Genomic DNA, 23,361 nt, shown 5'->3' with positions numbered 1-23,361 from the left:
GATTACGTCGGGCCGCGTGAATGAAAAATAGTCACAAACAGAGTCGCGCGCGGAATGCTCTTTGACAGTGACCATCATCACATCTGCATTTAACCCTGCTCGAAAACTCGTCTCAGGAGCTCGGAGGGATCCTACAGGTGCTCAACGTACCCTACTCCGGCCGACACAGCCCGGACACTTATACTATATGTTGTTCAGATGCTAGCGATCAATCCAGTCCAATTAAGCATCCCCTCGGGTCCCCCTCCATTGATCATGATGACTATGCGCTCCCCAACAGAAGAGCATTCGGATTCCTCTTTCAGTCTTCCCCTATCATCCTTTCTCTTTCTCCCTCAAGAACTGAAAGACGCCGTCCTCCACCACCTCGCTTCCTCCCCCACCACCCTGGCCGCCTGCGCCCTTACCCACCGCACTTTCACCCCCACTGCCCAGTCCCTCCTCTTCTACACCCTGCACGTTACACGGGCCTCCCACGCCCCCGCCCTTCGCCGCCTCCTCCACAGCGCCCCTCATCTCGCTGCGCACCCGCGCCGCCTCATCATCGCCGACGTGCACACCACCGACGAGGCGCAAGACCACTGGATCCCGACCGCCGCGCCAGACCTAGCCACCGTGCTCGCGGCGCTGCCGAACCTGGAAATGCTCGCTCTGCGATGCGCGATGACGTCCTTTCCCTACCTCGGCGACCTGCGCTACGCGCTGAGGCGGGTGGTGCTCCGGCTGCGCGGGCTGGAGCTAGCGGGGATCCGGATGGTGCCGCCGGACCTGGTCGCCGGCGGGCGGCTGGCATCCCTCCGGCTCGTCGACGTGAGCTTTGCGGGGCGGGCGCCACATAGCAGCACTGCCTGCGCGCCGGAGGCGCTCGAGCTCCGCGAGATATCTTCAGGCGCGCTCTCCCCCCTTCGTCTTGACGTGCGACGCCTGACCCGCCTGCGCCTCGACGCCGCCGACGCCGCGGAGCTCGTCCCGTTCTGCGCGTCCACGCTCCGCGTGCTCGAGGCCTATGACAACATCCCCCCACCTCACGCACTGCCCGCACTGCACACCCTTGCCTTGCGCTCCTACGGGCCAGAAGGCGAGTTCCTGCGTCCTTGGTTGCGCGCCGCACCCGGCCTTCGGAGGCTTGTGCTCAGGGCTAGCGGCGGCGACATCCGCCTCGTCGACGGGGATCTAGAGATCGGGGGCTGCGTGCTGGTAAGCGGAAATGTGCTTGAGGAGGGACGCGCGCTCGAGCGCGTCGAGCTGGTCTGTGGCGCGAAGCATGCGATGCGAGGGTCGACGTTGCCGAAGGAGGTGCGAGTCGGTGTGTTGGAGGGAGGGGCGGAGGTGGTGAGAGTGTGGGTTCATCGGCGTGAGTTTTGGGTTTCTTTCATCATCCTCTTCCCTCGCGCGCGTTGCTGACATACGACAGCTGATACTTCCAGCGGGGAGCATCGCGTATCCATGCGCGGGTCTGATATACTTGATGGATAGATTTGGACTCAAGTCAAACTACTGGCGTGAATCAAGCCAGCGCGCTTTGGACTAAGGCTTTTCTGTGAGACCGCTAATTTCGTCAGAGACCGTATCAAAGTGGATTGATGACAAGCTAGGTATGGATTCTCGTCGACTGTGAACTCCAACGAGCTGCGCTCAATGTGCCACTGGGTCGAAGCGTGGCGTAATCAATATGCTAATAGACAGCTTGCCTTGCCAAGGCTACTTGGCGCAATGGTAGCGCGTTTGGCTTCGATTGCCTCCGTACCAAAAGGTTGCAGGTTCGAGTCCTGCAGTGGTCAGCCTTTGTTTTTGCGCATCGGGCGTGTGATGGAAGAGCGATGTGGAATCACCATCCGCGCGAGGGGAGGTGGAGAAAGGGGAGGGGTATAGTTCCTGAAACGGTGCAGGAGGCGGCGCTTGCCAAGCGTCGCCTAATGCATGTGTGGGTCTTGGCCCAGCCTGAGTCCTTAACCTGTGCAGGTAGAGCGCGTAAGGATGCACAAGACTTCTTGGTCTTTCATGGCGTTGTGCTTAGCCTGTCACCGCTTTGCTATTAGCCATCCATGGCTCTGCTCTCAAGCCCTTCGCGGCCCTCTCAGCATTTCGTGGCGCCCACAGCCCCGACGCTTGGCTTCGACAAGCCGAGATGGCGAACGAGCGCCATATCCGGAAAGAAGGATTCAGAATCAGTCGGGGCGCGCTCAGTTTCGGTGATGGACTTGACGGAGGAAGCTCAGGATCAAGAACTCCGATAACAATCCTCCGTGTGCTGTCTCCCAGCTCTGGTCCGTCTTCGGTGCGGAAAATTCGACTAAATTTGAGGCTACGGAAGCCAGGCGGATGAGAAAATGGAGTCCTCGGCGACGAGTTTGGGCAGCAGACTGGCGACGAGGAAGCTACGAGCAAAGGACTGGGCAACGAATAGGCGACTGGAGCAACGAATAGGTGACTGGAGCAATAAGCAAGCGACCGGAAGATTGCAAGCGACTGTGGATTGACGAGCTGTTGGCGAGCGAAGCGACGAAGCTCCTCAGAGCTCCATGAGCAGCTTTTGACGAGTGTCGGACGCCAGCGTGGGTGATGCTGCGCAGTGATACGTCCGCCGCCCGTTCCGTTCGCTGCGGCGTGTGCGGGGAGACACGAGAAAGGAGGGGGTCACTCAGGCCTGGTTGGGGGATGGAAGGCCTGCGAGGAGTGCACGGAGAACGAGGGTACGGTGAACAACAAACATGGGCGCTTGTGGGCGGTGCGGAGTCTAGGCACGAGGCCGGTTGCCCCAGATGTGGGTGGATCAAAAAGCGATCAGGGTCCTGGCACACGGCTGACGGCGGCGCCACTTTCGCACAAGGTTCCAGGTCCGCTCACCGTCTCTTTCAACCACCACCAAGCAAGGAAGAAACGTCGCCCGCTCGCTCACCGTCAGCCGCGCGCTTCTTTCCTCCTTTACTTAATCCTCGCTTCTGCGCCCCTCTCCGGCTTCCTCCACACTCTTTCGACTCTCTTGGATACCATCCCCACCATCATGGCTAGGGCAGCAACGACCAGCTCGCGCGCCGCCGCGAGCTGTCTCCTCCTCGCCGCCCTCGCGCGCGCCATCGACCCCATGTGGCTCCAGTCGAGCTACCAGGGCGGCGAGAACGCACCGGGCTGGCAGGACGGCGACGCGCCCGGGCAGACCATTTTCAAGACGGACGGCGGCGAGGATGCCTCGGGCAACTACCAGCTCCCAACCTGCCCGACGATCCTGATCGGCAGCGCGCAGGTGAACGGGAGCCCGGACGACGGGTGGCAGCAGATGCCGAACGTGACAGGCATGAGCTTCGACCGCTTCCCGCTGGACGGCTACGGGGACGCCGTCCTCCCGTACTACATCGAGCGCGGGAAGAACACGACGAGCATCAAGCGCGCGATCGTCGTGCAGCCGGGCAAGTCCCGGGACGCCTGGTGCGTGCGGGAGCTTTGTGCGCTCAGGAACGAGGGACGCTGATCGGGGCCTTGCCATGCAGGAAGTACGGGAACCTGGCGCGCAACTCGCTCATCTGCGCGGCCGCGAACGACTCGGCGCCGGTGAACATGGACGAGGTGCTCATTACCGCGCCGATGTGGTTCAGCCGGAAGGACAAGAGCGCGGGCGCCGTGGGCGACAACGACATCTACTTCAAGGGGAACCGCTGGTATGAGGGCGCGCTCTCCGTCGGGCCCGGGGACACCAACATCTCCAGCGTCACTGCGTGCGTGCTCAGTGTCCCCGCTACACTTCACCTCGCTAACCTTCGCATTCCCTCGTCTCGAACAGCATGGACCAGTTCATCAACAGCTTCTTCAACACCGACGTCTACCCCAACATGGAGCACGTCGTCATCATCGGCCACAGTCTCGGCGCGCAGTTCGCGCAGCGCTACGCCATCATGCGCCCCCAGCAGGACAACGACGACCGCGTGCGGTACTGGGTTGGCAACCCCGGCTCCTTGTGCGTGCTTTTCACTCTTCTGTTTCGCTGGCCGTTTCTGTTGCGTTGCTCCATTCTTTCGTGTTTCACAATATTCTGCGTTGCATTCCTGCGGATTCGGCTCTTCTTCAGAGTCCAGTCCCGCCTCATCAGCCTCCGGAGGGCCTTAATCAAGCCCTGTTTTGCACACAATACACTCCATTCTTCCCCATTCAGTCCTCGATCACCCCATTGTACCCTTTCATTCTCACGAATTCCGTGCATATTTCATTCGATTTTTTTTTCGACGCATTTATAGACCTCGCATCGTATTCACTCACCTTCCGACGCATTCATCTTCTCCCCAACGCATGCCTCCTCTCCCACGCATATATCCCCTTCCCAACGCATATACTCACCCGCCCTCCCAGCGCCTGGCTCACCTCCGACCGCCCGGCCACGATCGAGGACTCGTGCAAGAACTCGTACAACGCCTGGCCGTACGGTGGCGAGAAGCCCGACGGGTCCGGCATCCTCCCGAGCGCCTTTCGGAAGGAGTTCGAGAGCGACTGGAATAGTGTGGTTAGCAAGTATGTGAGTATGGCGGGCGATTGGTTGTTGTTGGTTTCGTGGTTGGTTCCGTTGTTGTCAGTTCCGTTGTCGGTGGTTCTGCGATGTCGGTGGTTCTGCGATGCGTTGCGGGTTCTCAGTCGCGATGCGTGGAGGGTCCTCGGTGGGGACCCTTGGGGTCTTTTTCACTGGCCGCACGTTACGCTACGCATATATCCCAATCCCATCCACACCACTGCGCATATATGCCATCCACACCACCACCGCACACATACCATGCACATCCACGCCATCGTTCTACGACTTACATCGTCCCCAGCGCTCCCGCACTATCCGCCACGCGCAGGGCCTCGCCGACGACGGCGCCGGCGACACGCACTGCGAGGCGCAGGCGCAGGGCTCGAGCCACCTCCAGCGCGGGCAGAACTTCGAGGCGATGCTCAAGTGCATGGACGGCGGGAACCCGGGGAATATCGTGTTTGGTGAGTCCATCGTTTTGTGCTTGCGAATCCATTTTTTCTCTCTTTTTGGTGCATCTTTTGCGCGATATTTTACTTCTGGTGGAGGTTGAAGATGGGGGGTGGAGGAAGGAGAGGCGAGGGGAGTGGGCGAAGCGAGGTACTTCTGAGTACCTCACGTCAGGGCGTCCTCCGCGAGTCGCGTGCGCACGGGTCCGCAACCGATGGGTCGAATCCGCTGGTCATGCTTGCGAGACCTCCGAGGCTTGTCATCCCGAGGATGTGCTCCTTCGGGGATTGTCATTCCGAGGATACACGCCTTCGCGCCGCTCGTACACCTCCGAGATACTCATCCCGAGGGTGTTCGCCTCCGAGCCGCTCATGCATGCGCTGGCAGTGGGCGCGCTCGTCATCCCACGGACGAGCGCCTCTCATCCGATCATGTGCTTCCTGGGATGTCGACGAGGACGGACACCATCCCGAGGACGAACGCACCTCTCAGAGGATGCGCTGGCATCTTCCCGCGGACGCGTGTTAGCTGTGGCGGCTTGTCATCCGAAGGACTCATCCCGCGGATCGACCCTCTGCACACGGCTACGGACTCGCCCCATTGCACACGGCCATGGCTCATCCCTCTACACTCTACCTCGGCGACCATCCGCTGGTCATGCCTATGGCCCACCACTACACATCCGTGGACGATAGTCCGTCAATTGCCCGTCCTGTCGGATCATCCTCCGCTCGAACTCTGCGAGTCACCAGTGCTTTCCCGGGTCGACCTCCGAGGGCGGTCAGCGCTTTGCGGTCGTTCTCCGTCCTCCGAGGTGTAGTCACTCCGTCATCCGAGCCGCGGACGTACCCTCCGTCTTGCGATGCGCCGTCAGCATGCTCCTGTTCTTGTCACCTTCCGTCCTCCGAACCGCGGGCCTGCGGCAGCGTGACCGCCCCGCGAGAGATGCGGACGAGCTTGGACGACCGTTGTGCCGCGGATGCTTAGCCGCCCATCCTCGCTTGCTGGGCTGCGTCTGGGCGACTTGACTGCTTGTGGGTTGTCGGGCGTCAGCACCTGCACATCAGCCTGCTTCAAAGATGGCTCGCTAGCATGACATTCCTCGGATGCGCGCCGCCGTCCCATGGGCGCTTGCTTGTGAAGTCTGGCGCTTCAGAGACATCGAGCGTCAGCTAGGTCTCGCAATATGGGGCGCTTAACGGATGACGTCCCGCTGTCTACCGTGGAGGGCCTTGTGGCGCTTGACGAGCGCTTCGGCGGATACCTGACGGTCCGCTAGCCGTGGTGTATGCATTGACGGATGCCTCCCGCGAGCGGATGGACGAATTGTTGGACCGACGGGAATGACTGCACGACTTTACTTCGACGAGTTTTGTCTCTCGCTCTTCACATCATTTCTCTCTCTTCCTGTTGCCATGTCGGTTGGGTTGACAAGATTGCTAACTCATTCCTCGCAGACTACATCCCCGACACGTCCCACCAGGACTACCCGATGGTGCGCACCTCTTCTTTCGTGTCCACTTTCTTGACTAACCCCTTCTTCCAGATGGCCAACTGGCAATCCCAGTACCGCATCTTCATTGAGACCGACACCTCGGTGGGCGACGCCACCGTCGGCGATGACGCGACGTGCAGCACGGCCACTGCGGCGACCGCGCCGGAAAACAACAACGGTGCCTCTGGTCTCCGTTTGCCGGGTGGCATCGTCGCTGCATTGGGTAGCGCACTCTTGGGTGCGCTCGCTGTGTTGTAAGGCGTGCTCGATGCGCTGTAGGCGCGATCGTCACGACCGTGCTTGAAGCATGAAGACGCGCTAGACGCGCGATACACGTTGTGTGTTGACGCTGCTAATCCGCTCGCTCGCTCTTGGACTATCAACCTGGAAGACTTCACGCTCCAACAGACGCTGATTACCTACCATCTTCCACCCCACCGCCATCTGCTGGTATCCTCCTACCGACTTCCCACCTTCCGCTCTCACCATCGCTACCTCTTCTTACCACGAAGTTTCGAACCACCCACCACCACCACCGCCACTGCTGTCGATGCTGGTCATGTTACCCCCCACGAACCTCCCGGTAGTGTACGCACGTCCGTTATATATACCTAATGCGCGTTCATCTATGTTATAGTGCGCGTACGTCGTATGTCTCGCGTACGTATCTACATGTTTTGCGCGCGTCTAGTTCGCATGTTCCGTTCGCGTCCTGCGTAGGCGTCTCGTCTCGGGCGCACGGCGTTCTGCGACTGTCTGTGCTCTGTGCGTGTTCGGATGTGTCGAGGCGTTGCGTCTGACGGGCGCGCGCACACTGGATAGCTTCTGTTCATCCTTGTCGGCTGCAGCTACGTGTTTCCTTCTAGTTTTGTAGTTTTCGGACTGTAGACCTGATGCAGATGATTGTTCTCAGAGTTGGTCAGAGTGGAATTCTGTTCACGAAGAGCAAGGAAGAAAAATGGGTGGTCTATTCGGCAAATTGCGGATCAAGACCGCCTTCCTTCCAACCACGAAGAGCAGCAATGTCGAGACCTTCCCTCGCCCTCGCGCTGCCCACAGAGCTTCAGGACGTGATACTGCAGCACCTCGGAGACACATCCTCTATTTCTGCATGCGCGCAAGTCCACCGCAACTTCGCTGCGGTAGCGCAATCCCTCCTTTTCTCCTCGGTCGGTTTGACTGGTTTGACAAACTGCCGCACTTTTTTGCAACTTCTGGATGCGTCTCCGCATCTTGCGGCCCATGTTCGCCAGCTCCTCCTCACGGAATTGGACCCGCGCGTCAGGGTACGCTGGATCAAGGAGGCAGCGTCCGAATTGACCTTCGTCATCTCGATGGTTCCGAATCTGCACTCGCTCGCCGTGCGCTGCGCGGACGCATGGTGTGAGAGCCCCGACATGGACGGTCGCTCTTCTGTCCAGGCGCCAAGGGGCGTGGACGCTATGATTCGCAGCTGCTCGTCAAGGCTTCGCGCGCTCGAGGTGGACCTGGACGTGCCAGGGCTGACACGTCCGCCCTGGTACTCGTCTCAGCACGTCCGGCTGCTTGCTTTGCACACACTCGTCCTCAGCCGCCCGCTGTGGGACGACTGCGCGGTCCGCGCCCTCGCGCAGGCGGCGCCCAATGTCGAGGAACTGGTGTTGTGGCATTCCGCGGAGCCGCGCGGGCTGCGCGCCTGTCGGTTTACGGAGGAGGGCATGGTGAGCGACAAGCCACTGGTGCAGCAAGCGAAATGGGCGACGTCGCGCCTGCAAGGGAACACGCTGCTTAGCGCTGCTTCCCTCGAGGCGTGGCGCGCGTTGAAGAGGATCAAATTTGTCGCATTTCATACACTCGACCAATCCAAAGGCATTCTACAACGTCATGGATCGGATGAGGAGAAGGAGAGAACGGTAGAAGACCTGGGCGTGCTGAGGGGCGCAGATGGACGGTGCATACGCGTCGTCATGGAGTGTATGGCTCATGGTGAGTGTCCCCTGGCGTCGAAAATCTTCATGTCTCGCTAACATGCAGACACCAGAGGTGCAGGATGGGAGGCTTTCGCAGACGCCCCCGCTGCTTTCGTTCACCTCACCGCTGAGGTGACAAATGATAGTCGCCAATGTCAGCGGCAGCTCGTAGAAAGCGTATCAATGCACGAGCCCAGCGCACAAACATAACGAAAGGCTTGATGCGTGAACCCACCGCCACTGCGCTCCAGTTCCTCTCTCGCAACAATGTCCTTAGAGGATCCAGTTAAGCCTTGGACCAGTATGGTTACTATAGACGGTCCTTGGAACATGGCTCTGTAGTGTAGTGGTTATCACCCGGGATTCTGATTGCGTATTCCCGTGACCCAGGTTCGATCCCTGGCAGGGCCTTAGATGGCTCGCAATCTTCCACTGTTTTGGCTGCATTTTTTGCCGGCCGCGGGTTGGCTATTGTACCGTCTGCCGGGTTGACCAATGTACCGTCTGCCGGGTTGGCTATTGCCGTTGTGCCGTCCATTATTTACTATCATGATGCCCCATCAAATGCTCTGGCCGCAGATGTATTCTCCGTTTTGCACGACTTGCGATCCTTCACGTTTTGATTGACTTGCGTTCGTTCACATTTTGAACGACTTCACATTTTGAGCGACTTGCGCTCGTTCATCATCATCATGCTGTGGACCGGCTTCACGGCCCAGCATGTTGGGAATCTGCAGCTCATGATCGTCGACGAGAGCGTGTACGATGGCGGTCCTTCGCTCGCACAGTTGAAGACGGCAATTATTGAAGGATTGGCGCGCACTGAGCTCGAGGAGGATCGCACTCGCGATGTACGCCCGCGACCCGCTCGGCGGGCTGCGTGCAGGATCCGGATCGCACAGTAGGACACCGATGCGCCCTCCCCTGCTCGCGTTCGATGCTCCGTCGAATTGAATGTACTGACCCTCGAATTGACGAGTCAAGGTTCAAGTTATCGACCCGCTAGATTGTTACCCTCTGTATTGTAATTGCGCTTTTCTTCTTCCATTACCAATGAACATCTTTTCTCATCGGTGCGCTTCCGGCTTCATTGTCCCACTATACCACCTCGGACAGGCACTCATAGGCACTCTGTACGGATCCCAGGCTTATGTATTCGAAAGCAAGCGCAGGTACTTATCGGGCTCCGCGTATGCAGCTAGTCACGGTAGCGCTCCCGAGCCCTGAAGGGTGCTACATTAGCCGGCAAACGCTACAGTAGCCAACCCGGCAAAAAGCAGACAAAAAAGCAACAAAGTTGACATGCCGCGTCAAGGCCCTGCCAGGGATCGAACCTGGGTCACGGGAATGCACAATCAGAATCCCGGGTGATAACCACTACACTACAGAGCCATGTTTGGGACACCGTTTATATAGTACATATATCGGTGTTGATATGGTACATATATTGGTCTAGCGCTTGACTGTATATGTAACCGCTACATGCGATCATTGCGAGAGAGGATCTGGAGCGGAGCGACGCCGGGTTCGTGCAGCAAGTCTTTCATCATCGGTATTGGAAGTGCATGGGACAACCGTTTGTGCGCCGGAACCCTGAAGGTCGCACTGTTCTCAACGACTCGGTCGACGAAGGAGAGTATGAACCATTCGGTGTGCATGACAATTGTAGAAGCGAGTCGGCTGAGGCGATAAATACGTCTGCGGCGGAAAGATGCGCAAGGGCTTGTCCTTGGTGCATAGTAAGTAATGGACGGCAGAATGGCGTGCTGCCTCGTCGGGCTTCCCTGAAAGCACCCACCTATCTGAGGTTGAGCAGTCGTATTAGAAGTTGGTGCCAAGATACTCGGATGAGACCAGTTCCACTCGGAAGTGATACTGCGGGAGAATCTTGTACGAGGTCTACACGACCGCGGCCAGCGGAAATCAGAAATGAGCGGACTATAGGAGGTGGTCGCGAGTGTCCAGAGAAAGAACGTTCATCGTCATCGGCCTGATATGTCGCTCCAGCATGAGCGTGTATCCTCAAGTATGTTGTTGGTGGCCTCAGAGAAGTGCTACATCTGAGTGGCGTCGAGGTTTTTCGACTGGCAGCGACGAGCACGTTTCGAGGCAGGCAGCGAGCACGTCTCGAGGCCGACAACGAGCGAGGCGTCAAGAACTGAGGATAGCACAGTAGCCAGGCGAGACTAGCAAATTAGCAAGGAGCGAGGTGCTTATGTTGGATGGTTGAGCGACTAGATCGACGTTCAAGTCTAGCTTGTGTACTTTGGCGCCAAGTCTAGGCGGGCTGTCTGTATGTGTCGTGTGGGCGGGCACCGCAAAGAAACGTACTGAGCCATGGGCGAACTATCGGTGGACCCGTGCTTGGGAACGCCAGACCAACGCGAGCTTTGTGCGGTGTTATCGACGGTTCGTGCGGGCCCGAGGAAGGAGGTCTGGGCCAAGACAGCGTACGTGCGGCGAGCAATGTGACAGCATGCGTGGGGTAATAGCGCTAGGCTGCGCACAGCCGACGAGTTTGCGCGACGGTGGCAGCGGCTCTAAGGATGCACGAGGGTCGGGGAGAAGGTCAAGACGATGTACTGTCACATTCACGTCACGGTTCGAATTCCGAAGGCGTCACGCGCGCAGCTCTCCATCCTCCATCATGTCCCCACAACATAGCTCATCCACCTCAAACATCCCAGTTCTCAGACCTGATTTTCGCGTCCTCCGAGCTCGTTTGGGCAGTGATTGTTCCGAGTATGCTGCTGACACGTGTTCTATACATCGGGATTGACAATGGCAGTGTATCGTCACTACCGAGCTCTAGCCCATGCTTCGGTGCCTTGCAATTCTGCCTGGGGAGGATGAGTGGCTGAGAAGCGGATCATCATCAAGATGGCAAGGACGGCATCGGATGGAGCGGGTCGTATAAGACGCGCAATGGGGAGCCCTAGTCTCCCTTCCACCTTCGTCCTCGTCCTCCTCGAACGAAGTCCCAGACGGACCGAACGCAACCAGCCGCCAAGCATCCCGGTGCGGACGCGACAAGTGAGCAACTCGGCAGACTATCAGACGCGACTCGCGACGCGATCCCGATTGCTGACGCGCCATCAGCACTGTGCGGGCGCGGCGACAAACTAACTTTTGAGCCCGTCGTCCCCGCCTCGCTAGCTCCTTGCTTCCTCCCTCTTCCTCCTCCACCTCGGTTCCCCTCACACTCTTTTTACACCCCTACTCCCTCCTCCTCACCTCCTACTCCCCCGCCCACGCCTATCCTATCCACAATGTCTATCCGCGCCGCACTCACTGCGACGCTCGCCCTTCCGGTGCTCGTCTCCGCCATCGACAGCCAGTGGCTGCAGTCGAGCTACCAGGGTGGGGAGAACCCGCCGAGCTGGCAGGAGGGGGACTCGGGCAACCAGACCGTCTTCCTCGCCGGGCAGGAGGACATCACGGGCACCAGCCAGCTCGACCACTGCCAGACGATCTTCATCGGAAGCGCCGCGGTCGACGGCACGCCCGACGAGGGGTGGAAGCAGCTCCCGAATGTCGTCGGCTTCGACCTCCAGCGGCTCCCGCTCGAGGGCTACGGCAACGCTGTGCTCCCCTACTTCGTCGAGCGCGGCAAGGATGCGGCGAACATCAAGCGCGTCGTGATCGCCCAGCCGGGGAAGCCGCGCGATGCCTGGTGCGTCCCGCCTAGCGTGCTTCCGTCAATCCCGCCTTACTGACCCACCCGCCCGCAGGAAATACGTCAACCTCCTCCGCAACTCGCTCATCTGCGCCGCCGCGGCGGACCAAGACCCGGTCAACATGGACGAGATCCTGCTCGCCGCGCCCGTCTGGCTGAACGACTACGACCAGAAGGCGGGCGCGGTCGGCGCGACGGACGTGTACTTCAAGTCCTCGCGCTGGTTCGAGGGCGGGATGTCGTCGGGCCCGGGGGACACGCAGATCTTGAGCGTGACGGCGATGGACTTGCTCGTTGCGCACTTCCTCGACGCGGGCGCGTTCCCCGCGGTCGAGCAGGTGGTCTCTGCGGGGCACAGTATGGGCGCGCAGTTCACGCAGCGGTACGCGCTGATGCGCGATGCGGACGATAAGGACGACAAGCTGAGGTATTGGGTGGGCAACCCTGGATCATTGTGAGTGGTGTGTGCTTGTGGGGCGACGCGACGAGGTCGATGGTGGCGAGCAATCTCTGCGCGTCGATGGGATCCGCGCCGTGATGGATGGGGTTTGCGGCCGCGTGTCGGCGGACGTTGCCACAAATCCGCCAAACCCGCGGATCATCTTTTCATTGTTCTGCCTGATGACGACCCTGCAATCGTTATGGTGCACGGATTCTGACCACATTCGCAGCGCCTGGCTCACGGAGGATCGCCCGAAGGAGATCAACTCTGACTGCTCGGACTCGTACAACTCCTGGCCGTACGGCGGCCTCACCACGCACGCGCTCCACCCGTTCCCGAGCACCTTCAAGAAGGAGTTCAAGAACAACTGGGATGGCGTCGTCGAGAGATACGTGAGTGCTCACCACCATCTGCCTCCGAACAAACTCGTCCTGACCCACCGCCCAGCGCGCGCGCTACATCCGCCACGCCCAGGGCCTCGCCGACAACGGGCCCGGCGACACGCACTGCGAGGCCCAAGCGCAGGGCGCCACGCACCTCGAGCGCGGCCAGGGCTTCGAGGCGATGCTGAACGCCATGTCCGGCGGCATGCCCGGGCGCACGAAGTTCGACTACATCGAGGGCGTGTCGCACCAGGACTACCCGATGATGGGGGCGGAGGTGTCGCAGACGAGAATTTTCAGGGAGGCCAATGGGCAGGATGACTCGGATGCGGGGGTGGATCCGAGCGCGGCGGGTGCGGGGGGGACGAGCTCGAAGAATGGGACGGCGGAGAGTCGGGAGAATGGGGCGGAGGGGTTGGCTGTGGCGCTGAAGGGGATGGGGGTGGCGCTGTTTGCGGTGGGGGCGATGGTGGTTTGAGTGCCCCGCGCTGTGTTCCCGTCCAGCCTTGAAGCTGTCTTCTCCCCGATCCCAGACTCCCTGCATCCTCACTCCTCGACCTCTTCTACTTCATGCCTGTCTCGCACCACTACGTCTACCCACTTCCCTGCGCCTTCCTACGCACCACATACACCCCGACCGCCTCCTCAAGCTCCCCCCGACCGCTTTCTCAACACCCGAACACTACCAACTCCATACCATCGTTTACCCACACACTCTTTAGACAGCATGAACCTTCGCTACGTTATTTCCTCTACCACCGCCTCTTTCCCCTTAGTTTTCCCCACTTCCGCTCTATTATCATCCCTCTAAGTTATACATTGTGTTGTCACGGCCTAGCTTCTTGGAATCTCAGTTTGTCTTTGGAATACCCCAGTCACAAATTACGATCCTCCGGGGCACACGAAGGCCACAGGTGCCCTGTATGTTGAGTACAGGGCAGGGCAGCACTGAGGTCTCGGCTATGTGATGCCAAAGAACAAGGACTTCCTAAAGCGTATGTCTCAGGTATGTTTGCCTCCGAAATGAGTTCCCACGTGATGATGCCGTCGCGTCGAGGGACGCGTTCCGGCCGTGGTGTCCTTCTCCTTCGGCGTCTGTCATCTGCCCGCTCGGCATTCCCAGCCCTCATCGATGTTCTTTGGGATTGGATACTAGGATCGATACCTGGACGGAATATTCAATTCGCACTTGCATATAACACGGAACCTCAGTCGAAGTCGGGATATCGACAGCTGGCGTAGAAGGAGCCACGGAGGATGGCTGCGAAGAAGCACAAGGTGCGCTGCCGAGTCCCCTTTGTGATTTGCGAGCTTGAGGCTGACGGAACCTGTCAAGAGCTACGACTCGGACGACGAGTTCGACGATCTTGATGATCCGCCTGGTTTCTGGGCGGAGGCCTCTCAGCTCTCTGCCGTCTGGGAGGACTCGTTCGATGTACCAGGTGCGGCGCCAACAACTGAGCTCTGCGTCGACTGACCAGAATTGAAGCTACTAGTCCCGACAAGTCAAAGGGCGCGAGTCGCAAGGCGGCTCCCCCTTCCACGGTTTCGTGCCCGCCGGCGGTGACCTCGCACAAGGCTACCCCGCCAAAGCCAGTGACCTCACAGGCGCCGTACCGCTCGAGTACGTCTCAACTGCTCAACGTATCTGCAAGCACGCCTCTACGTACGGATGCCGGCACCTCCGATAGGACCAAGGCCGCCGCAAGCCCTCCTCCCACGTCGAAGCGGACGACCGTACCCGTGCCCTACCGCTCGAGCGCCTCGCAGAAGCCTATTCCCTTCTCTCGACCGTCTCCGCGTACGGACCCCGCCGCGCCCGAGCGTACGAAGGTCGATGCACCTGAGCGTAAACAGACCGGCACGAATATCACCGCCAGCGCGCCCCTGCGCGCCAGCGGAAGCACTACCTCTCATACCGGCGGCTCGAGCGCGGCGGAGTCCGCGCAGAGCCGCCGCATCGCGGCGATGACTCGCTCGATCTCGGCGTGTACGTAGTCTTCCTCGACGTTCACCTCGAACCCGGTACTGACAATAATATCCTACCAGATGCCTTCTCGCAGCCGGTTCATGACGCGGATTCGTCTGACGATGAACGCGTTGCGCATGCCTCAAGCATCACAGCGCCACCGAAGGCCTCGAGCAGCCGTCGCATACAAGAGATGGCTCAGAGCATCTCCGCGGGTGAGTCTTCTCTTCGCTCGTTCTTACCGATGTGTTATGACAGCATTCCCAGCCTTCCCCCAACGTGGTACGCCTTCTCCTCCTGTGAGACCGGTATCTCGCGAAGCAAGCTCGGCACCGACCTCGTCTGCGCCGAAGCGGGCGCCATACCAGCGCGCGCAAGAGCCATCAGCGACCGCCCCTCCCCGGGCATCCATATCGCGCTCCGTGAGCAAGTGGGCAGAAGAGGCTAGTCAAGCGGCGGCGCCGCGCGACCAGCGCTCCCCCGAACCTGGCCAGTGTGCCCCTGTACCCAGCCAGCACTCCATCGTGCGCACCGACTCGCTGTCGAGCGAGTCTTCGTGGGTTTCTACCTGCCCGCCATCGCCTGTGTTCGACTCCTACCCGTCTCGGAGTACGACGATGGACTCCATCGACCCGGATATGCCTGCGCCGGCGAAGCGTAGTGCAACTACGACAGACTCGAGTGGTACAACGGCGGATTCGAGCAGTAGCAAGCGACCGTGGACCGATGCGCCGCATATCTCGAGCTCGCCGAGGACGGAATCGGATGTGACCATCCTGGCTCCCGCGGGACCTCGTGCGGCGCCCGCTCGTACTTCACGCCCGACTCCCCACCTGATAGCTGATGAAGAAGAGGAACCGGACCCCAATCTCGCTCTCCCAGAGGGTACGACGACGCGCCCGATGGTATTCCCAATGCCCAAGACCGTACCCCAAGGTGTTCTGCCCCTCAGCCAGCTCTTCGGCGGACGCCTCACGAAGGACCTAACGCCAGTCCTCATCGCGCACGACCGGCAGGCGCAGGCCATCATGGACGCGATGGACGTCCCATGGGGCGTGCAATACGAGCTCGCGCGTGGCGTCCTCGCCGGCGACTGGTCCTGGTCGGACGTCACTCGCGAGCGCCTCCTCGCCCTCCGCGCCCTCTCCCCCGACGCCCCTTCCCTCTCCAACGAGCGCCACGGCCCGCGCGTCCGCGAGGCCCTGCTCGCCACGCACGGCGCCCGCGCCCCAAAGCCCGCGCGCGTCGCCGCCTTCCGCGAGCTCGACCTCGAGCAGGCGGCGCTCGTCGAGGGCAAGGGGCGCGGCTTGGGCCTCATGGGCCCCTGGGAAGAGCAGGGCAGCGCGGAGGACTATTTCGGCGGGAAGATACAGCAGGTGGTAAGGCTGACGAGGGAGGGGAAGGGGGAGTTTAGCTTCAGTCTGCTGCCGATGCAGGCGCAGAAGAGGTCGTATCGGCTCGCGCGAAGGTTAGGGTCGAGGAGGATTGTGCAGGTGAGGTTGGACAAGGAGTATAACAACCAGGCGAAGGACAAAGGGAAGGGGAAGGGGAATGAGAAGGAGGGCGAGGAGGAGGAAGGAGTGGGCGTGGCGGAGTTCCTCGCGCAGAGCAAGTTCGTGCTGTGCGGGCGGGTGTTCGTGCCGTATGCGAGCAAGGATGGGAGCGCGTATCTGGTAGAGGTGGATGAGGATTATGAGCGGAAGGCGAGGACGGGGTGTGGGGATCAGCATAGGTTGTCGCTAGAGAAGCTCATCGAGTCGGAGAATCCGTGGGTGATGAACTGTAATCAGGTGTGTAATGCGACGATGGGGAAGGAAAGGGACTTTGGCTGACGACGGTCGACAGCCAATAACGAAATGGGTGACCAGATTCTCGCTCTCGTTCTCGACGTCGATTCCCGCGGTCGAGTTTGCCGAGGAGAATATGTTCCTCATCGAGGACGAGTGTAAGTCGTATCCGATTTGCCTATTGATTTCCTCATATTCCTAACCCTCTACTCGTAGACGCCACTGGCTGGGACCGCTCCTCTGGCGCGCCACCTGCTGAACAGACGATGACCGACGGCTGCGGCTTCATCAACCGCGCTGCCCTCACCGACATCGGTCGTCGCTTCTCCCTCCCATACGGCATGCCTACCGCTGTGCAGGGGCGCGTAGCAGGCGCGAAGGGCATGTTCCTCCTACATCCATACGACAAGCACCCGGAACCGAGGGTGTGGATCCGCGACTCGCAGAACAAGATCAAGCTTCCGAGGTTGGAGAGGTGGCATCGGATCCTGGACTTGTTGAAGTTCGCGCAGCAGGTAGGTACTTGATCTTCCTGTTTGTCGGTTCGCTAACAATTCGGCCGACCTAGCCCAACCCAGAAGGCTTCGACCTCTCCGAGCAGGCCGTGCTCAACCTGTCCCACAACGGCGTCCACACCGAGGACTTCACCGTCCTTGCCCGGAACGGCCTCCGCGAGCGCGCCGCGCCGCTCCTCAACTGGACGCAGCCCGCCGGCGCGTTGTGGAAGGCGGTGAGCGACATCGGGAACGTCACTGGCTCGCGGCGCGTGCGCGGGAGCCAGGTCATGCACAGGCTGGTGAGCGGGTATCGGCAGACAGGGGCGGACGAGGATCTCCCGACGGGGGATGAGGACCAGATGGAGGCGGCGTTGACGGGGAGGGACCCGTATAGTGGAGGTGAGTGATGTCTTGGGAATGTGCAGTGGGACGGGTGGCTGAGTATGTCGATTGCAGCGCCGAGGTCGGTCCACGAGCAAGTCGTCGAGCTCCTGCAGGCGGGGTTCAAGCCGCAGGAGTGCGAGTACTTGCGCATCAAGATGGCGAAGGTGCTCGACATGGTCTGCCAGTCCGCGGTGGAAGACTACCGGGTGCCGGTGCCGGATTCGAGGGGGTTGAATGCGTTTGTGGTCCCCGGTGAGTGTGAGGAGGTCGGTGGGCTTGTGCGAGTGAGGCTGATGGGAGATTGTGCAGACCCGCTAGGTGTGCTGAATGAGGACGAGATCTTCTACATGCCGTCGCCGTCGTTCATGGATCCGAAGGAGCAGGTCATGGTCCAAGCAGTGGAGGGCGAGGTCATTGTGAGTATTGCCGACCTGTGACGAACTGGCTGATGGCTGACCATCTAAGGTTGGCCGGTGAGTGCGCTCGTTGACAGCGAAGGTCACAAATTCAAGCGTCCCGAAAGCTATCCCATCCGGCTACCGTCTGATCTACGGAAGGTCAAGGCCGTCAATCGCCCTGCTCTACACCAGTATACGAATGTCATACTCGTGCCTACGGTCGGCGAGCGTTCGCTAGTCAGTCTGCTATCTGGCGGTGGTGCGTGCTCTGTTGGCTCTGCGGCTCCACTCGCTCACCTACATATACAGATTGCGATGGAGGTGCGTCAACCCGATGCCGATCTCCGAACAGTGCTGACACTTCCTCGACCAGACATCCTCTTCATGCTCCGCGGCATCTTCACCAAGAATTTCGTGAACCGCCCCTACTCCGCGCCCACGCCCGACTTCATGAGCCGCAACTTTGAGAAGGAGCGCGAGACCATTGCCGACTTCTGCGGGCGCGTCGCCCAGTACGGCTCGCACGCGGAGAGGCAGGCGGCGCTCGCGCGGGTGTTCCTGGCGGAGCTGGGCGACTCGAAGGTTGGGATCTACAGCATGTACCATGATATGGCGATCGCGGAGCATGGGTACGGGGCGCCGGAGACGGTGCGGATCGCGCATATGTGGGTGACCGATGGTCGGGTGAAGGGTGTGCTGATTGACGAGGCCGCGCAGGTTCAACACGCTCCTCGACGCGAAGAAGACGGGCGTGCGCGTGAAGCCGCATATTCTCGTCGAGGATATGAAGAGGTACAAGGGAGAGGTGCAGGAACACAAGAAGCCGCACGTCCTGCGCGCCCTCCGTTCCGTCGCGCGGCAGACGAAGGGCGAGGTCCTGAGCGAGTTCGCCCGGATGGCAGACTGCACGTCCGCCGCGCCCGACGCCGCGCTCCTCGAGCCTCGTCGGCGGTGTCTAAGCGTTGGCTGCCTCGCCGACGAGGTAGCCGTTCTGGACGCCCACGTGCAGGCGATTCATGCACAGTGGCTGAACAAGCTGCACGGGCCGGAACAGGCGTGGAAGGTGCCTGGGCATATCGAGGAGGACGAAGCGCAGAAGAAGAGGAAGAAGAGGAGGAGGAAACCGGGAGAGGCGAAGGAGGATGACATGCTTGTCGTGACGCGCGCGTTTGCGAGCGTGCGGAACGAGGCGGCACTGGGTGGCGGGGAAGGGGACAATCTCCAGCTGCTTCGCGCGACGGGCGCGCTGGACGCGGTGCTGGCGTCGTGCGCCTACACAGCGAGACCGCTGGGCTACTATGCGTTCACGGTCGCGTTTGGCGAGCTGTGCAGGGTGAAGGCAAGGGCGGTGGGGGATGTGGCGTGCGTGAGGACGGTGGACGAGGTGAAGACGATCCCGTCCTCGGCGTTACCGTATCTGATGGGGGAGGATGAGGACGATGGGTGGTAGGCGGCAGGCGGTGGATAGTGGGCGGGCGGTGGGAGGTGGAAGGTGGTAAGCTGTGAAGGTGTGCGACGGTCTATGATACGGTGCGAGGTGGTGCATCTTTCTCTCGCGATCTTTGTGTACTGTAGCTTGGATATCAGGACGGAATCTCAATGTACAATAATTCACTTTTGAGACTTGAGCGTGTGCAGCAGTACAGAACTGCAGCAATGCCGTCCTTTGTAGCGCACTTGCTCCCCGATGACATCACCGATTTTATGGGCGCCGACTTCGCGATCGATGTGTACGCAGGGCGCTGCGAGATGGAAAGTACAGTTTCGAGCTTACGAGAGTCGTACTCGACCTGACATGGTCTTGTTCACGCAGGTAGGCTTGCGAAAGCCCCGAAAGACGAATTATATTGGTACAATGATTGGTTTTAGTCCGTGGATGCGTACGTCTTCTCTGCCCATCTCTATTCACGACCCGCTCAGTGCTTGATACCCTTCTCCTTTAACCTCGATTCGTCCTCCGCCTGCAGTTCCGCATCGATTTGTGCGCCGCGGCTCGGCTCGTTGCCATGATCCTGCGCGGGCTTCAACGGGTCCGTGATGGTGTGTGGTGACGGCGAGTCCTGCTTCTCAGCAGCGGCGAGCCGGTTGGCGATGGAGCGTTCGTCTCTGGGGAGGGTGTCAGTAAGGATTTAGGGAATTGAGGTGAATGAGTGAGGGAGAAAGACAGGAAAGAGAGAAGGAAGAGCGGGACAAGTGGAAGGAAAAGGAATCGAAGATGCTGTAGAGAGGGAGGGATACGCACTTCGAGTCTAGGACATCGTGCGAGTTGGGTACACCCTCTTCGTACGCGGCGCGATCGTGCACCGAGCCCTTCGGGTTGCGCTGGTCGCCGTCGTTGTAGACCTGCGAGTTGCCAACGTTCGACTGCATAGCGCCAGACATGATTATGATGGGTTTGCGAGCGTGGCGAGTGTGGTGAGGGTGAAGCGGTTGTGTGATGGTGTTCGTGAAGTGGCGAAAAGTAAAGGAGGAGGCCTAGAGATTCCACCTTATATACGACTTGGACGCGTCCGCGCCAGGGTGACATAGAGGTGACATCCGGGGTGATGTCATACTCGTAGCCGCCGTCGTGGAGTGCGAGGTCATATCCGCGGGGTCGCCGAGGAACGTGGCGCGAGAGCGGCGACCTCGACCTGCATATCGAAAAAAATCAGGAAGAAACTGTCTTCTGTGGTGAGGAGATCTCAGTCCGTTCAGGGCAACACTAGCAGCAAGTAAGCGAGGTCGAAATCGCAGTGTCTAAGTGACGGAAGTTGAAGAGTAGATGACCCGTTACCGCTCATGGCGTCATCATCAACGTGACTGCGACAGAAGTCGAACTGTGACATGACGCGACTCTATCAGCGCGTTCCGATTGTGTCTCCAGAAGTACACGCGTTTTTAACGCGTTTCCTCCTCAGAAATGCTCGTTTTGACCCTCCCCCCAAATCTTGCGCGAACAATGGCCTCGAAGGCATCGGAACGTGGCGGAAGCCCGTCACACGCCGCACGGCGTGACCTTGACGTAAACGGGAGAACGAACAATGGGATCGCTTAACCCGATCACCAACCTCCCTCCTCCTGACCTCGACGCGGCGCGTTCGAAAGCGAAGTGCCTCGTCTTCTTCTTCCTCGTCCTTTCTTTCCTCCTCTCCTCTTCCCTCCTACGGTGCAGCAGAGCTGCACTCACCTACACCTCTACACGAGCATCACACACTTCGCTGGAGAACCTTTCTATGCAGACCTTCTTTCAGCAGACGCGTCTGTCATCGTCGCCGACCTCAGGGTGGGCAATTCCGTCGCTTTGGTCAGGTGCGCTGTGTGGAGAGGAGGTGGTCAGAAGAGGGACACTGTGTACTGACGCGCTGGCAGCCGAGCGACTCTACTCCCTCTCCTCGACCACCTTGTCGAGCCTCTTCGCGAAACAACCTGCGCAGGCAGAGCCCGTGCGGCAGCTAGCAAAGTTGTCGCATTCTAATGTGCGTCCTTCTACCTACCCATCATGCACGTCGCACCTCTGACATCTGATCCCTCCGTCAGCGAACCTTCACCCCTAACCGCCGAACCTCCACCCCGAACCGCCGAACCTTCACCCCGAACCCCCAAACACCCTCCTTTACCCCCGTCAGCGGGGGCCCGACCTCAAGCATGCCCGTTCTGCGAGCTCAGTCGCAGGATGCGCAGCAGATACCCAACCTCTCTTCCTCCTCATCGCCCGCCTCGAACAGCTCCCCACCGAACTCGAACAAGAAGCGTCCCATCGGGCTCGGCTTAGGCCTCCCGTCGACCTTCCGCCAGTCCTCACGGGCCCCTTCCGGCGCGACCTCGCGTGCATCGTCCAGCGCTGCTTCGCGTGCGTCATCCGGCGCTACTTCGCGTGCACCGTTAAGCGCTGCTTCGCATGCATCGTCTAGCGCCGCGGAGTCCGAGGTCTCCGCGCCTGCTGCACCCGCGCCTGCCCCGCGCACGAAGAAGAGCATCGCAGGGCTTGGGCTCGGGCTCCCCTCCTTGGCCCAGGCCAAGGCCGCCGCACGCGGGTCCTCTGGTGCATGTGGGTCCTCAGGTGCATGTGGGTCCGCCAGCGCCAGCACCTCCACCTCCTCCTCAGAGATGGCTGGCTCGATGGCGCGCTCGACACGCTCTGCAAGCCCGTCCCACCGCTCCCTGTCCCCCACCTCGCGCGCCCTCGCCTCCGTCGCCGCGAGCCTCCCGTCCGTCGCCGCGCACCTCCCCACGGCCAGCCCGCGCACGGACGTCTCGCGCCCGCGGACGGTGAGCCCGCTCACCTTCCTGCGGCCGACGCGCTTCCCGAAGCGCCCGCTGTACGCGATCCCGGAGGAGGGGGAAAAGAGATGGGGGGCGAGGGTGTCGTCCGCGGGGTCGACGGCGTCCCGTGTACCTTCGGATGCGTCGAGCGTGCTGTCGGCGGGCTCGCCTAGGTCATCGGTAGAGTTGCGCGTTCCCTCCACCGGATCTCGTGTACCCTCGCCCGAACCTCGTGTACCCTCACCTGGACCTCGTATGCCCTCATCCGGCCTTCGCGCCCCGTCAGTCGGCCTCCGCGCGCCCTCCTCAGGCCACCGCGTCCCCTCGATCGCGCTCCCGCGTCAGTCGCGGCGAGTGCTGTCTTCGCCGCGCTCTCAGTGCGCGCCGCCTCAGACGCGTTCCCAGTACGCACCGCCTCCGACGCGTTCCCAGTACGCGCTGCCTCCGACGCGTTCCCAGTACGCGCCGTCGTTCGCCTCCTCGTTCGACGCTGCCAAGGCATCGTCGAATTGCTTGCTTTTCTGAGCACCCTTCGACCCTACCGATGGTAGTGGTCTGCTCGTCATCTAATACTAATCGCTACCCCGTACGCAACCTTTCCTTCCGCTAATCTCGTTCTCCTGCTTGCTTGCTTTTTCTCTGCGCATACTTCACTCCCCAAATCTTGTACTACCATCCCCGCGTCCATCAATCCGACTATCGTCGCTCTGGCGGAGCGTCGTTCACCGCATGCTTTCCGCGTCACTCGCCCTCTCTACGTCGCGTAGCATCCTCTATTACGGACGTCATACATATGAGCAATCTCCCCGGTCTCATGCTGGCATCGCCCCTGTGCATATCCTTATCCCTCATTTGCGTTCGCGTCCGTCCGCCCTATCTATTGTGTTCATTGCTTGCTTGCTTGCCGTGTCATCCGTGCTCGTCTGGTGTGGTCGTTGCGTGCTTGTCGTGATCGTCGCATGCTTGTCGAGATCATCGCTTGCTTATCATGATGGTCGTGTGCTTGTCGTACTCGCTCGTATATCCTACCTGCGCCTGCTTACTTGCCGACTCACCTTTCTGTAACTACCATGATCTACCTCGAGCACTTGGCGCACTGGATCCTATGGACTAGCCCTATGAACTGCGTTTGCGTTACCTTCGAATTATGAATCGTTTATAACATGCTTGATCTCTCCGGTGTTCGAC

At 60.3% G+C, this 23,361-nt stretch overlaps 9 protein-coding genes and 3 non-coding genes across 12 annotated transcripts; 10 read left to right on the top strand and 2 right to left on the bottom strand.

The window, feature by feature from the left end:
* Window positions 1-63: 63 nt before the first annotated feature.
* SCHCODRAFT_02644468 (uncharacterized protein) lies at window positions 64-1,684 on the top strand. Its single transcript, XM_003026296.3, has 4 exons — window positions 64-137; window positions 199-1,354; window positions 1,415-1,540; window positions 1,596-1,684. Exons 2-3 carry the CDS (start codon window positions 256-258, stop codon window positions 1,474-1,476), a joined length of 1,161 nt encoding a protein of 386 aa, XP_003026342.1. The 5' UTR covers window positions 64-137; window positions 199-255; the 3' UTR covers window positions 1,477-1,540; window positions 1,596-1,684.
* A 15-nt stretch (window positions 1,685-1,699) lies between these two features.
* SCHCODRAFT_t266 lies at window positions 1,700-1,781 on the top strand. Its single transcript has one exon. It is a non-coding gene; the product is annotated as a tRNA-Arg (tRNA).
* Window positions 1,782-2,818: 1,037 nt separating this feature from the next.
* Window positions 2,819-6,754, top strand: SCHCODRAFT_01184152 (uncharacterized protein; the record flags this gene model as incomplete). The annotated part of the gene is made up of 8 exons (XM_050341191.1): window positions 2,819-3,426; window positions 3,489-3,713; window positions 3,779-3,952; window positions 4,342-4,504; window positions 4,800-4,962; window positions 6,406-6,443; window positions 6,495-6,682; window positions 6,724-6,754. Exons 1-8 carry the CDS (start codon window positions 3,005-3,007, stop codon window positions 6,752-6,754), a joined length of 1,404 nt encoding a protein of 467 aa, XP_050197131.1. The 5' UTR covers window positions 2,819-3,004.
* A 695-nt stretch (window positions 6,755-7,449) lies between these two features.
* Window positions 7,450-8,633, top strand: SCHCODRAFT_02593801 (uncharacterized protein). Its single transcript, XM_050344003.1, has 2 exons — window positions 7,450-8,408; window positions 8,464-8,633. Exons 1-2 carry the CDS (start codon window positions 7,466-7,468, stop codon window positions 8,526-8,528), a joined length of 1,008 nt encoding a protein of 335 aa, XP_050197130.1. The 5' UTR covers window positions 7,450-7,465; the 3' UTR covers window positions 8,529-8,633.
* Window positions 8,634-8,724: 91 nt separating this feature from the next.
* Window positions 8,725-8,803, top strand: SCHCODRAFT_t267. Its single transcript has one exon. It is a non-coding gene; the product is annotated as a tRNA-Gln (tRNA).
* A 902-nt stretch (window positions 8,804-9,705) lies between these two features.
* Window positions 9,706-9,784, bottom strand: SCHCODRAFT_t262. Its single transcript has one exon. It is a non-coding gene; the product is annotated as a tRNA-Gln (tRNA).
* A 1,524-nt stretch (window positions 9,785-11,308) lies between these two features.
* On the top strand, window positions 11,309-13,792 carry SCHCODRAFT_02644458 (uncharacterized protein). Its single transcript, XM_003026298.2, has 5 exons — window positions 11,309-11,425; window positions 11,492-12,065; window positions 12,124-12,522; window positions 12,740-12,902; window positions 12,958-13,792. The coding sequence occupies exons 2-5, from the start codon at window positions 11,662-11,664 to the stop codon at window positions 13,369-13,371; spliced, it is 1,380 nt and encodes a 459-aa protein (XP_003026344.1). The 5' UTR covers window positions 11,309-11,425; window positions 11,492-11,661; the 3' UTR covers window positions 13,372-13,792.
* A 173-nt stretch (window positions 13,793-13,965) lies between these two features.
* SCHCODRAFT_02125445 (uncharacterized protein) lies at window positions 13,966-14,973 on the top strand. The gene is made up of 3 exons (XM_050341874.1): window positions 13,966-14,171; window positions 14,230-14,335; window positions 14,383-14,973. The coding sequence occupies exons 1-3, from the start codon at window positions 14,151-14,153 to the stop codon at window positions 14,889-14,891; spliced, it is 636 nt and encodes a 211-aa protein (XP_050197129.1). The 5' UTR covers window positions 13,966-14,150; the 3' UTR covers window positions 14,892-14,973.
* A 917-nt stretch (window positions 14,974-15,890) lies between these two features.
* Window positions 15,891-19,378, top strand: SCHCODRAFT_02520460 (uncharacterized protein; the record flags this gene model as incomplete). The annotated part of the gene is made up of 10 exons (XM_050343452.1): window positions 15,891-16,652; window positions 16,708-16,807; window positions 16,866-17,164; window positions 17,218-17,545; window positions 17,603-17,782; window positions 17,840-17,963; window positions 18,054-18,187; window positions 18,238-18,249; window positions 18,302-18,593; window positions 18,646-19,378. 10 exons carry the CDS (start codon window positions 15,891-15,893, stop codon window positions 19,376-19,378), a joined length of 2,964 nt encoding a protein of 987 aa, XP_050197128.1.
* A 367-nt stretch (window positions 19,379-19,745) lies between these two features.
* Window positions 19,746-20,520, bottom strand: SCHCODRAFT_02644453 (uncharacterized protein). Its single transcript, XM_003026386.2, has 2 exons — window positions 20,171-20,520; window positions 19,746-20,034 (listed from the first exon to the last, which is right to left on the bottom strand). The coding sequence occupies exons 1-2, from the start codon at window positions 20,308-20,310 to the stop codon at window positions 19,845-19,847; spliced, it is 330 nt and encodes a 109-aa protein (XP_003026432.2). The 5' UTR covers window positions 20,311-20,520; the 3' UTR covers window positions 19,746-19,844.
* A 270-nt stretch (window positions 20,521-20,790) lies between these two features.
* On the top strand, window positions 20,791-22,800 carry SCHCODRAFT_02125341 (uncharacterized protein). Its single transcript, XM_050341873.1, has 2 exons — window positions 20,791-21,386; window positions 21,448-22,800. The coding sequence occupies exons 1-2, from the start codon at window positions 20,952-20,954 to the stop codon at window positions 22,696-22,698; spliced, it is 1,686 nt and encodes a 561-aa protein (XP_050197127.1). The 5' UTR covers window positions 20,791-20,951; the 3' UTR covers window positions 22,699-22,800.
* Window positions 22,699-23,355, top strand: SCHCODRAFT_02644446 (uncharacterized protein). Its single transcript, XM_050346391.1, has one exon. It carries the CDS (start codon window positions 22,903-22,905, stop codon window positions 23,236-23,238), a length of 336 nt encoding a protein of 111 aa, XP_050197126.1. The 5' UTR covers window positions 22,699-22,902; the 3' UTR covers window positions 23,239-23,355.
* The last annotated feature ends 6 nt before the right edge of the window (window positions 23,356-23,361 follow it).

The sequence above is a fragment of the Schizophyllum commune genome (genome assembly GCF_000143185.2).
Source record: "Schizophyllum commune H4-8 unplaced genomic scaffold SCHCOscaffold_16, whole genome shotgun sequence".
NCBI classification, from domain to species: Eukaryota; Fungi; Basidiomycota; class Agaricomycetes; order Agaricales; family Schizophyllaceae; genus Schizophyllum; species Schizophyllum commune.
Note: the sequence above shows the minus strand (reverse complement) of the source record. Positions and strands in the feature narration are given on the sequence as shown.